The 14,068-nt window shown below is 32.8% G+C and overlaps 1 protein-coding gene across 8 annotated transcripts in view; it reads right to left on the bottom strand.

Annotated features, from left to right (window-relative positions):
* Positions 1 to 14,068, bottom strand: part of LOC119636177 (neurotrimin) — an 83,339-nt gene that overhangs the window by 14,317 nt on the left and 54,954 nt on the right. For all 8 annotated transcript variants that reach the window (XM_038031400.1, XM_038031373.1, XM_038031417.1 and 5 more), the window contains 3 exons: positions 7,165 to 7,350; positions 2,115 to 2,307; positions 1,859 to 1,987 (listed from right to left, as the gene is read on the bottom strand). In XM_038031400.1, the coding sequence (XP_037887328.1) occupies positions 1,859 to 1,987; positions 2,115 to 2,307; positions 7,165 to 7,350 (508 nt within the window). The remainder of the gene's footprint in view (positions 1 to 1,858; positions 1,988 to 2,114; positions 2,308 to 7,164; positions 7,351 to 14,068) is intronic.

The following is a 14,068-nucleotide window of genomic DNA, read 5'->3' as shown; positions in this document are numbered from 1 at the left end:
ATATATATATATATATATATATATATATATATATATATATATATATAAACCGCTTTAAACATTCTTCAACATGTTAACATACACTTCCAACTACAGACGCAGAAAAGTTTCCTGAGTGGAAAAAGTAAAGGTAAAGTTTTTATAAAAGTAACCAACGAGAGCAGCACATAACACAGCTACTGCGATGAACAGCAATAAAACCATAAGAAACTTTTTCTTTTTTCTCTTTTATTTTTTTTTTTTATTTTTTATTTTTTTTTTTTATCAGTATAAGTTGAAGACATGTGTGTATACAGGAAATTCCAAACATAACAAACATTACTGTTGGTGTTGCATTTTTTATTTTTTTTTTACTTTTATTTTTATTTTTATACTTTTCTTAGACAGCTAATGGTGCGAATGCACAAAATCTTTGGCGTGAAAATATTTAAACCTAACATCTTTACGTGCACAATCGCCCCCATAAAGTACAAATTTGTTCGTATGAAAACTAAAGTTATGGAAAATATTTAATTTGAAAATTTCCTACACATACACTGGCAGAGGAAGTCCATTAAACTGTCTTTGACGTTTTCGTACAATTGCAATACTGTACCTGCAGTGTAAGGAAAAATAATTCCGAACTAATTTATTAGCTAACTGTGAACGATAAACATTGTAGTCTACATATCACCATTGGGGGGGTGGGGGGGAAGTTATGCCTTTTTTGCAATGTTCAACAAAGCACCCTCTTCATATATATGTAAAATAGTCAAAGAAATAATAAGTTTTTCACTTATCAGCTAACATGTACCAAATACGAGGGCTAAGTTTAAATCATATATCATTCAAGTCGTATATCATTTAAAGAAGTTTCATACTTTCAAACTAAGTAATCTGAACATGATCTGACTTTAAATTTATTTACTTGATTCGGTATTTGTCTCCCTATGCACCTGTATTGCGGTGGGCAAAAGGTGATCATAATGTCCGTGCGCGGCGCGTTATTGATTAAATCAAATGAAGTGAAGACGAGTAACATTATTACAATTCCGCGATGTCGCGATGGAAAATTAAGAGCAACATCTACATCATCTTGATCTACAGATAATATTAGTTTGTAGAAGGAAAGTTCCCTAAATGGGCAAGGAATTCAATATGCTTTTCAAATGCATTTTTGGATTGATTATGTTTCATTAAATGCCTCAATATTGCTTATAATATTGACTTTTAGAGCTATCCAATCGCAAACAAATCAAATAACACAAGGACTCCACACCTACTATTTTACTTATAGGTGACGTTCTTCGTTCGCAGCGCATATCTATTCGTAGTTATTACGGCATAAAAATGTTGAGATGATGTCTATTAGGAAATGTTGAAAAGTTCAATTCGAAATCTATTCTATATAGTTTTAGTAAGTGGTATTTAAGTGAAGTAAACACGAATCGAAATTGTTGAGGAAAAATCGGATTTTTTTATTGCTTTCAAAATCACAAAAGTAGGCGTCACTTAAATTAATTAGAATTTATAAACTAATTGTGGCAATGCCATGAAATTTTGACACGTAATATACGTTGGAACATGTATACTATGTGCACATACATATTGATTTGTCAATACCGGCGGCATGTAAACTTCATCCCACGAAATTTATGTAATGATGTTTTAAGGTTCACTTTTAAAACCGATAAGCACTACACAATAGGAGTTAGTTAGTTAAGATGCAACTGTTAAACTGGTGTTTGCTTAATTATATACTAATGTTATTTATTGCGTGATAGTGAACTATTTTTTTTTGTTTAGCTTTCGTAAAATTTTCTGGGAGCATAGTTCATCTAAATGAAATCGAGTTTTTAGATAAGCAATGAATACTTACAATGAACTTGTAGTTTCATACGTTTGCTAACCGATGGGGGTACACCGTTTGATGCAATGCACATATATGCGCCCATTTCAGAGCGTGTAACTTTCGATAAGGTGAGCATTTCACCTTCAACAGCCAGCGCTGAAAGTATGCAAAATGAAATTAATTCACACATTCAGATATATGATGTATATATAGCACATAAACGACAACAGATCATTGCTATAAAATGTTGTTCATTAAATATTAAATAATTGATCCTAAATACCTTTCGTTTTTTGATGGGCACCGTTTCTTGCAATAATTTCTCGACCATCTTCGCGACGCCATGTGATTTTTGGTTTCGGATGACCGCGAGCACGGCATACTAATTTGGCTGAGCCGCCTTCGGGTACCATCATGTCACCGGATGTCTCTTCATTAATAATGTCGGGCGGTATAACAACTTCCAGCATAGCTGTCTTTTGTAATTTTATTAAACGAAAAACACACCAAAAGGAAACAACGATTAAAATGCTATATGCTGTGAAATATTTAAACATATTAATTTCTCTGCGAATGAATGAGCGAATGAATGAATGAATGAATGCCTGTTTGCACAGAATGTGTAAAAACATAATAAATTTCACATTTAGGCCATTTTAAATGCGTTAACGGTTATTATTATTATTGTTATTATTATTTATTTAAATTATTTTCTCTTTCGATTCCATACAAAGCGACCTCAACTGTCACATTGCTGGCAATGCTGGAATGTCCGCACTTTTCGATATATTTGTGGCATATGAGAATAAATATATATATATATATATATATATAAAGTCAGTAATACAATATATAGGCCATACATAACTATATCATACACCATGCATACATACATACATATATACATATATACGGAATGATGGCAAGTGTGGTTTGAATTGTTAAAGTAAACACATGTTTTATTTGCTTTTCACTTAATACAGTTTGTAAAAGTATGATTTCATTATACGGCTGCTTCAGTGCAATGCAAATTGATATGAAACAAAAATTGAAATAATCATCACCGCCGTTCTCAGTTTATATTGCAACCAACCGTCTCCTTGTCTCCCTTGTACGTTTTTTTGTTTTTTGTTTTTTGTTTCATTTTTTTTTTTTTTTTTTTTTTTCCTTTCTTGTCTGAATGGTGTTGATATTCACCTCTTAAAATTCTTCAACTGCAAAATGAATCCGCGTACACATGATAAAAGAGTATATGGGTGCGTTTGTGCATCTCTCTGTGTGTGTGCGTGTGAGTAAATATGTATACATATATTATAAATGTGTATATGGCTACGTATGGCTACATCTATTTATATATATATATATATATATGGCTATTGTAGATAACAAAAAAAAAAAAAGAAAAGAGAGATGACATCAGAGCAACACAGCGAAAATCGTATAAAATATTCAAAGTGTATTCATATGTCGGAGCCAGTTGCCGTGCTTTCGTATTCCATTTTCTAGGTCTGCTGTTTCTGTCATGCCTTTGTGTTGTTAGCATAACACTTGACAATATAACCACTTTCGTTTATTTTTTACTCTTTCCTTTTTTGCTGACTTTTTTTTCCATACAATAGTTTTTGATTCAGTGACAATATATGATTTTTTTTTTTTTTGTTTTTTTACCTTCTTCTTTTTTAGCTGTAACACTAAGGGTTACGAAAATTTCTCATTCACAATGTGCAACTGTCGCCAAATGCGTCAAATATACACAATCAATTCGATACCTTTGTAAAGTTACAAAAATGTAAAGCTATTTTTTAGATAAGCGCCAATAATGCGTATCAATCTGTCTGTCTCGGCTATCTATATCCTTGGCCGGCCCCGTTCCTGCAAATGAATTGTTGTTATTTGTTTGCTTTGATGTTTTTAACTAAGTTCGACGCCATTAGATTAGAGGATTGACTATCGGAAGAGTTTGTCATTTATTCTTGGCCGTAACGTTTCCATTGTCTACTTTCACTTAATAAGAGAAATTAAGCCGAATACGCATCATTGACACAGTTTGCATTTTAAATCTAAATTAAATGCGTCTCGAAATTTCGAACGGATTTCAAAAAACGCTTCCTAATTCCCAATGGGTTTTTTTTTTAATGCACATTTTTAAAACCAAGGACGAAAGAATATGTCCATCTGCTGGTTTCTGCCTGAAATTACAAAAGTGATGATAGACAGAGACCTTAAATTCCCTTTGCTACGGCTCTCTTCTTAAAACACGTTTCAATATTCACGTGGAGCAAAGGGCTGATCCCAATATCCCAAATAATAGCTTATATGCATAAAATTATATACGAGTTTGTTAAATCGAAAGTTGACTTTTTCCAATTTGAAATGAGGAAAAAAAACGTTATTGCAAAGTGATTTTATTCACGAACTCATGCTTACGATCTTTGTGGGAGTCTTTCTAAAATTCAATTCTTAAACTTTCACGTGAACTTTCACCCAATCATTTGTCGACGTTAAATCGAATTTATTTGTCCATTTATGATTTCTGATTATGACGTTTATAGTTTATTGGAGCAGACAAACGATTTAATGAGATCCCATAGGGATAAATATAACGCCATTCGATTTTTTTCGGCTAATTTGCAACAACATTTCTAGAGATGACACGACCATTGGATTTCTCTTTTAGCCAAATTATTTCGCATCGACGCATCGAATATTTTATCATTTCTCTCTCTCTCTCTCTCTCTATCTCTCCCTTTGCTTGAATCCGTATTTCAAATATATCGACATTGTCTTATTCACACCACGGAAATAAGTTGTAATAATGTTTTTCTGGCCTTCCATCCTTTCCATCCTAAGGATTACACATTCAGATAACAAGTCACACATGAAAGTTAATTTCTTATGAATGTACAAAAAGTTTTCTCACGGATAGAATAAGATCTTTCTAGAACGGCCATATCGATTGAAACTTTTCCCTAACACGTTTCTTGAACGAGCAATTACGTTAAAGGGCTTCACAATTACAAAGTATATTTTGACAAAGTCAAATCGAGATGGGAGCCAGCAATTTCTATAGGATAATAAGGTCAAAAACGAAGCAAACGATAGCCGATAAGACTAATGGTTTCATAAAATTTTGCTTAACGTTGTTAAAACAGTGATAGCCGGCGTAATGTATATGTAGTCTTTATGGGCAATTATTAGCGATTTCATTTCGATTTCATGATTGTTAAAGGGCGTATTGTCGCAAAATTTTGTTAGGCATCATGAATTTTTTCTCCATTCAGTCTTACGCTTTATGATTTTGAATTTGAAAATTTCCATAATAGGCGGATATATAGGAAAGTAGACGAAAGCGAGAGAGCGCGAGAGCGAGAAAGAGAGACAGACAGACAGAGAGAGAGAGAGAGAGAGAGAGAGAGAGAGAGAGAAAGAGAGAAAAAGAAAAAGAGAGTGTGAGTGATTGAAAGAGGGGAGAGGGAGGAGTAGGTGAACAAGCAATAAAACCCTGAACGACTTAACGAGAACCAAAGAATAATAAAATTAATTTGGTTTGTTTACGAATATGTTCTGATGACCTTTACTTGATCAATTTTCACAAGTTTTATGTTTTCGAGAGAGGCATTGGTTTCTATATATATTATATAAATATTCAGTTCATTGCACATATACAGGAACACTGTTGACAGACCGATATGATTTTTTGACACTATTAGCCTTCAAACGCTACAACTCGGAAAATTCATAACATTCTGATAAATAATTCAGAGGTTATCGTTGTTGTAGTGACGCTACATATCTTATATTCGAAACAAGGCGAATCTCTGAATTTCATCGATTGATTAAACGCTTCATCAAACATTCAATCAGCCATGCTTTGCTAGACTGACTGGTTTGCTAATTTAAAACGAATTCATATGGATGTCGATAATGTCGAACGCTGCCTCCGCCCGAATCGGAAAGTTATTGCTAAAAAAACTTGCAAAAGGTGCACAAAATCGTTCCCGAAGATCGAAAATTAAAGTAGCTTGAGATAGCTGACACCTTAAAGGTATCAAAACATAACTTTACTCATTTATAATTTTTCATGGACATTTATCCAGGAAGTGTAAGCCGAATTTGCTCACTTTTGGCAACTACGTGTCGACGAGCCAAAGCGCTGCTTGATGCTGCTTAGGCGCAACACAAGACAAGACTTTCCCATGCGATATGTGACAATGGATGAAACATGGACTTATTGCTACACTCCAGAATCAAATTGGCAATCAACTGGCGAAAGCAAAGGGCAAAAGTCAATTCGGACCAAAAGGAATCAAGGATCAATAGCGAATATTATCCTTTTATATGGCGAAATGACAAGTAAGAAAGAAATACTTGACAGGACGATGAAGTATCGTTAACGGCGCTAGCTCTGTATAAAGTTGACATAACAACCGATAACTGCTCATTTATGAATGCAAGCATAATATTATCACAAACATGCACAAAATATGGTAATAAAACTATAGAAATTTATATATATATATATATCAGATATATATATATATATGTATGGTTTCGTTTACATGTAAAAGAGCTTTAAATGTGCACGATTAAGCAAACATTGATTAATCGCAAATATGCTGCAATTTATGCATATGCTTGTGGAAATGCTCTTAAAAGTTCGATTAACCTCTAACACGAAGATAATGAGAAATCAATGAAAAGCCAAAGAGTAAATTTATCAGGGCTTAAGCAATCAGCTCAAATAAAACGATTTATGTTAAAATCTTAGCAGCATAAAGTTGAAGGTACGAACAATAATTTTCTCAATATGAAAAATTCTTAGATTTGATTAAAGCATTAAATAGCTTGTATTTATTTCTATTTATTACTTGAATAATTTCTAAATAAAATTTGAATAAAAAATAATATATATTATTTATTATTAAATTTCTCGTTTTAAGGTATTTTTTTTAATAACAAAAAAAAAAAAAACAAAACACAAATGCTTACAATTTTTGTAAAAATAAATTTCTGATAGAACGTTCCCTGATGAAAGGAAACAATTTTTTACACATAGATTGTTCTCTCTACTCTCTTTGTTGACGCATACAATAGGGAAATATTATTTGAATATTTCAATTAAAAAATGCTTTTACTAATTGAACAGCACGCTATTCTACTGTAAAAAAAAAAAAAAAAACAAAAAATTATAGATGGTTTGAGCGGTCAACGGTTGATTAGAATTCGGTCAAACTTTTAATTTATTAAAAAATTGTTTCCACACACAATATATATATCATATATCATATCATATCATATCATATATATGATTATTCGAATAATATAATACTTACTTGCATTTTCATTGGATCTGTATTAACTTGGCACATGTACTTGCCGGCATCCTCCATTTTGACGTTACGTATATTTAGTGTCCATGTATTGTAATCGTTATGTGTCACCGATAATCGATCGTTGTTCGTTATCACATGTTCATGAATTGCTAAAATTGCTTTGGCGTCCGCTTTAATCCAAGCCACCTATACATCATATCGTGATAAGCGTGCGGCGTATATGGGTATATAACGGTATATTTGACGAACATCGCGCATATTCACATCGCGAAGGATATTTTATTTTATTTTTTTTTATTTTTTTTTTTTGTGTTTATCGTCATTTCGTTTTAATATTTGAGAGATGAAATGTGTTTGTTGAGTTATATATAGATCATCGAAAAGATGTTCATGTTTTATTGTGTATACAGTAAGTAAGAGTAAATGTAAATCAAGTATTCAACGTTTATGAAGAGTTTCAAGGTTTTAACCATTCGCCAGATGTTTTTAAATTGCATTTTGATGTGTACCGTTTGTATATCGTTTGGTTACGAAATATGTATATATAGTTGAAATATATATATATATATAGAGTTATATAGTTGAAAGCCGAATAAGAAGAAACGTTAGCGAGTTTATGATCATCAATGCCAGTTTAGATAGGAGCATCGTCATCATTATCGTGCAGCATCATTGTCATTGTCAACGTCAGCGTCCATTATCATTGTTCATCATTATAAAAATAGTCATTTGTCGGCATCCGTTTGGTTAGAGTCAGTCATCAGCATTTATTTAGCAATTTCCGTAGTTTTTGTTTTCATTTCAAATCCACAAACCGTACCAGCAGCAGCAGCAGCAGCAGCACCACCCAGGCAGGGAGAGAAAAAATAACAAGAATTTCATCGTTGTTTATTTCGCCAAACCACACCACGAAAATTTTCGTTTGAAAATCGATTTGTGGATATATTTAGTAAAGTAATAGTGGCAGTGTAGACGAGAATGAATATACACACACACATATGCAATCAAGCAGCCAACCAATCAACCCAACCAACCAAGTCAAATATGACCCAGGCAACGTAGTCAGATAACATTAGTATGGACACATATTCACAATCAGCCATCATCCATACCATGTTATTGTTAGTGTTGGTAGTGGTCAAATATCATTTCGTAACCATCATACGATGCCATTTCCCATCATGTTTGCAATACCGTTGTTCGTATTCGATGTTTTTGTTGTCGTTTTTTAGTATCATTTTAGTAATGTTGGCGGCATGGATTAATATATCGTTTCAAACATTTGTTTGTATTTTTTTTTTTTGTTTTTTGTTTTTTTTTTTTTTTTTGTTTGTGGTTGAATTTTGGGTGTTTTGTTTTGTTTTTCGTTTTCGGTTTTAAGGGATTTCGTTAAAAGAATATGGAAACAAGTGCAATTAGGAAAATCGTTGTGATTTTTGCCACAGTGTTTATTGTTGTTGTTGTTTTGTCGCATTGCATTTATATATCCAGACATACCGGGTTTTTGTTATTGCGACGAGAATCAACAGCGAACAAAAAAAAAAAAAAAAAAAAAAAATATAGAAAAAGAAAAAATCAATGCAAGATAGAAAAGAGCAAAAAATTATTTTAGAGACGAATAATCAAAAAATTCCATTTTATTAATAATTTTCATTTATACAAGTAATGTGAGCTGAAATTCACACACATTCATATATATGTATATATATATATATATATATATATATTCATATATATATGTATATATATATTTATATATAAACAAACATACAACTAACGAACTTGACAAAAACGAAAAATAATATCTATAAAGGAAATAAAAAGGAAAAATAAGATGTAAAAGTGGTGCAATAATTGGTGCAATATTGAACGTAATCCAATTAATAAAATTTATGCAGAGATATTTTTTTTTTGTTTGTTTTTTGTTTTTTTTTTTTGATAATTAAAGCTAACATTATTAAGCATTTACTTAATATATATAACATGCATGTACATAAACACAGATTTAAATTAACCTAATCGATAAATAATATCTGTTATCATAAAAACATATCAAGCAGACAATCCGCCAAAACAATCATTTCATTCATTACCTTTTATGCTTTAAAAACCTTTTTATATACATATATATCTATATATATATATATATCTATATATATATATGTATATATTAGCAAATAAAATTCGTAGTTTTCTCTTCAAAACAATATCGATCCGTTGAGAAAACAAATTAGCGGAAATGCGATATCCCAAGGAGGCTAAGACGCCTAGTCATTTAAGCTTCTAATTAAAGATAATAAAGTTCAGTTCTTTTCAATCAAAGTTGTGATCGTATTATCATCTATCTACACTTATATGTTTTTTTTTTTTTGTTTTGATATTGACATTTAAATAAATTACTTGAAGTGTATTATATATAGTGAGGCAAAAATTTTCACTTTGCTTTCATTTTTAATTATCATAGCATTTCATGTTACTTTCATTCAAATATAGCAACCGTGCGTAGATAGATGAGTGAACGAATTTCGCATTAACATACATATGTTATTAACAGTTGTGACACAAGAGAGTCAAACCTGAGAGTCTTGATTGGCATTGGCCAATCAATCTTCAAGAGATATGCTAATTGACTAAAATCATTCAAGGACTGACTCACTATATTTAACACCTAAGATCAATGTTATACGTCTTCAAGAGCAAAGACAATAGGCATGTTAGGTGGCATTATGTACAATGCACAATTAAAGTACAAAGAAAACAAACAATAATTGATGTATTAAATTATTAAGTCCTTGCATGTATTTTGATCAGAACATATATTGATGAAAATGATGTCAATGTGCCCAACGCTTCAAATTCGATGATTTTGACCATCGTCTATATAAAATAATAATTTTGCATTTAGTATTAGTGAGTTATTCAGTGTATCCAGCTGCTAATCATGGAAAGCTGGAAACGGCCGCCATTTCTTTTGTAGTTTGATTTGAAAACATCTACTGCCGACGCCCATCAAATACATTGGGAAGCTTATGGTGATGCGACTCCAGCAAATCCCAATTGTTCGTTTTGGATTTCGACGGCTTAAATATGATGATTCCGATGTCAGAGACAAAGAACGGGCTGGAAGAGAAAAATAGTTCGATGGCAATGAATTGCAAGACTTATTGAACAAAAAGCCAACTCAGCTTAGCAGTTGATGAATCAACGATTTCTTAACGTTTATATGCTGCCATTTTGAAGTGTTTCAATATCCCGGTTCCATTGCTTGCCAAGCAAAAAAAAAAAAAAAGAAAAGTTTATTACGACGTATTGTGACTGGCGATGAAAAGTGGATTTACTACGACAATCCCAAGGGCAAAAAGGTCATGTGTTAGTCCAGGAGAGTCATCCTCATCGCGACCGAAGCGACCGAATATTCAGGGCCATAAAATTTTGCTATGCATATCATGGTATCGCATCGGCAAGGTCTAGTGAAGTCTGAGCTGCTAAAACTGTTCAAAAGTCTTACTGCAGATGTCTATCGACATCAATTAAACAAATTGAACGACTTCTTGTTTCAACAAAGACCAGCAATAGCGGTTAACAAACGCAAAGTCATCCTTTTGCTCCTCCACACATTGCAAGACTTGTCATTGTTGCAACTCCCCCGCGCACCAACGTCCTCTCTACACACAGCACCTTCTAATTGCCACTTGTTTAGATCGATGCAGCTTGGCTTGGCTGACATGCGTCGATTATTGGATCGCTGCCAAACCAATATAGTTCTTACGACATCGTATCGTCACGTTGCCAGAAAGACGGGAAAAACTTGAGGAAAATGATGGAAAATTGATTGATGAAAAAATGATTAGAATACATGCAAGCGTATTAATGTATCGTTAAAGTATCGTTAACGAGAACCGATTCACTAGTCCACTGCAAAAACTTCTATTTATTATTAGGATGACATAGCGGAACTTTTGAAGGGATTCTCGAATACAATAGATTGTCAGAGAGACAATAGTATAGAGTGCAATTGGAGTGCTGTACAATTCTTATTCTCATTCTTATCAGTGTAATATAATCAGCTTTCAAGTATCTTAGTTGAAAAGCTGAAATATTCTTCTCACTTTCATCCAATAAACGGATCTCTTAAAGTAAGAAATCATAAACCAATCATCTAAAATATATGTATCACTACTAATGTATTTCTAGTATTTGGACCTACAATAGTGTAGTGCGCGATAATATAAATGTTCGTTATTCGTACGAAACAAAAAAAAAAAAAAGAATGAAAGTCATGAGTTATTAAAGAATAATAAAATTAATTGTAAAAATATTTTGTGAAAACCAATTATCGATTACTAAATAATCGTTGACACAAAAAACTTTACGGAGTGGGATTTAGTCCGCAATTGAAAAGAATAATTAAGTGGGAAACCAATTGACGATAATGGATAAAATTCAGCGATAAGAAGATTTACAATGGTGTACGTATGCTATTAAGTATCAGACCTACATGCGTAACACGGAGATGGTCACGAAATGGTGCGGAGATAGAGGGATAGAGAGTGACCTCAGCCTTGTGAATGAATGTGTTCAAACCGCATTGAGATCTAGATCAACAAATAGCGACTTGATGATCGAAACTCTTATCTATTTGGCTATGTAAGTGTGTACCAAGTGTGCAAGAAAATAGTAATCCGAAGTGTTACCCATTTCTAGTAACACACTTTTCCCATCTGGCTGACGATTTGCGAGAGCCACGGGCGGGGTACTCTCTTGAGGCAAAGCCAGTCATCGCGTCATTTACAAATATTTCTGAGAAATGTCAAAAGCTACTCGGCACGCACGTGTTCCATCGATCCAAATAAGTGTTAATTGATAGGCTTTCAGTTTGATTAGTGGCCAGCACAGGTTAGCAATTCTCAGTTGAGTTTCGACGATTCCAACGTATCGCAAACCGATTTCGCTGCATGGACGGACGGATGGACGGATGTCATGTAAAATATTGACCACACTGCTCTGATTCTAACTTGCGGTGATGGGAACCGACCACGAAGAATTTATCGGAAGTTGTTTGCTTGCAGATTTCTTTACTTTGTGGTCAGCCAGTTATAATGCAGGTCCAAGATTTATCACCTATCTCAGTATTATTGAGGAGGCTAAAGAAGCAGTAATGTGATGAATGCGTGCTTGACGTTGCTAGTGCGGCATCTGTTCCTTGTACACATAAGACCAATAAGTGAAATTTTGGATGGAACACCAGAATACGTGGGTAATCTAAATGCAAGAATAATTGGGACAAAAGTGACGTAATGGCGATAATCGTAAAACATTACGTTCGGTACTACGAATCGACGTGGGTCAGAATATCGATCTTGATAAGTCGCATGAGCAGAGAATGGCTGTATACGTTTTTCAACGTCTAGGGATAGTCGACACGAGAGCGATAGTGGCCTTGTGGTGTTGGGTACGAACGTTCGGAGGTAACGTGATGGCTACGGTTACCCCAAAATTGCGACGACATTAAGCAATTAGAGGAGTTGAATCCAGCTCCATCTTGCGTAGATGAGAAGGTTCGGACCATGTCCAAACTTCTATATGTAGTACTACAGGTCTATGCTGTTGGTTCTCTATGTGATGCAGGATTGTTATTACTTCCATGTAACTTTTAAATTAATCGGTTCCGTCTGACTAATCTTTCTCGACAATTGAACTTTTCGAGCTTAGCTGTTATGGTCGCCACTGAACGCAAACGATCGTTCTCCCGCCAAAGTACTTCAGCTTCACATTCGATGTCGATCTATCGACGAATTTTCACGCCTGGGCTCCTCAAAACAGAGTAACTTATGGTTCCCAGTTAAGATGCGAAAAAGATTTCCTTTCTTTGAAGTGTTATCGGCGAATTCTATTTATTTCGAATAAAATTCGACATATTCGTTGTAAGAAAATGTATATTTACGTTACGATATATATTGATATGACGATTGCTTATCATTGTCTATATATACTCTATACGTGCTATCAGGATGATCTATGAATAAATTCAAATTTCATATCGACCTACGTAATACATTTACATAAAAGTTCCTCTGCTGATAGGTAGACATAGTCTAAAAAAAAAAAAATTCTTTTTAAAATTTTTGTTCGATCAGTATAAAGTTGTAAGTTTGTTTGACCTGCGTCTATATATATATGTATTTATATGCATTCGGTATATGTATGTATATGTTTACGTACATATTTAAAAAAAAAATAATAATTTTCCTTTTATGGGATTAAAAAAAATAAAAATATCAGCTCATCTTATTACATCCTTCAGTTTCCGTATTACACACTTTACGATCATTGTAAAACAATGTATACAAATTGTGTAAAAATCAAGTGCACTACACAGTGAAATAAACAACGAACATATGTAAATGAAACCCGCAATAATATGAAAACAAACTTTGAAATATTATATCGTTGATAAAAACAAAAAAAAAAAAAAAATTTTAAAAAAAAACCTAATAAAAATAATATTAAACAAATAGTAATGAACTACAAAGCATTATCTATGAAAAAACTATAACTAAAAAAATTTCTTACTAATTTTTTTCTTATATATATAAATGAATGCGAAAAAAAAAAAATGTAGGCTTTTAAATATATGATAACTATCACTTGTAAATATTTTGATCGCATGCATACAACAAAAAAAAAAAAAAAAAAAAAACTACATGTATATTATGCGTTTTTATATATATCGACATATATCTATTCATCTATGGATGCATGTACGTATGCATGCATGCATGTATGTATGTATGTGTGTAAGTATGAGTTTATGTACGTTTAATACATACACTGAAATCATTAATACATTTATAAACATACGCACGCACACACGCACACAAACACGCGCGCATAGGAAATAATA

The sequence above is a fragment of the Glossina fuscipes genome, unplaced genomic scaffold, assembly GCF_014805625.2.
Source record: "Glossina fuscipes isolate IAEA_lab_2018 unplaced genomic scaffold, Yale_Gfus_2 0, whole genome shotgun sequence".
NCBI classification, from domain to species: domain Eukaryota; kingdom Metazoa; phylum Arthropoda; class Insecta; order Diptera; family Glossinidae; genus Glossina; species Glossina fuscipes.
This window is presented reverse-complemented; position numbering and strand designations above follow the sequence as displayed.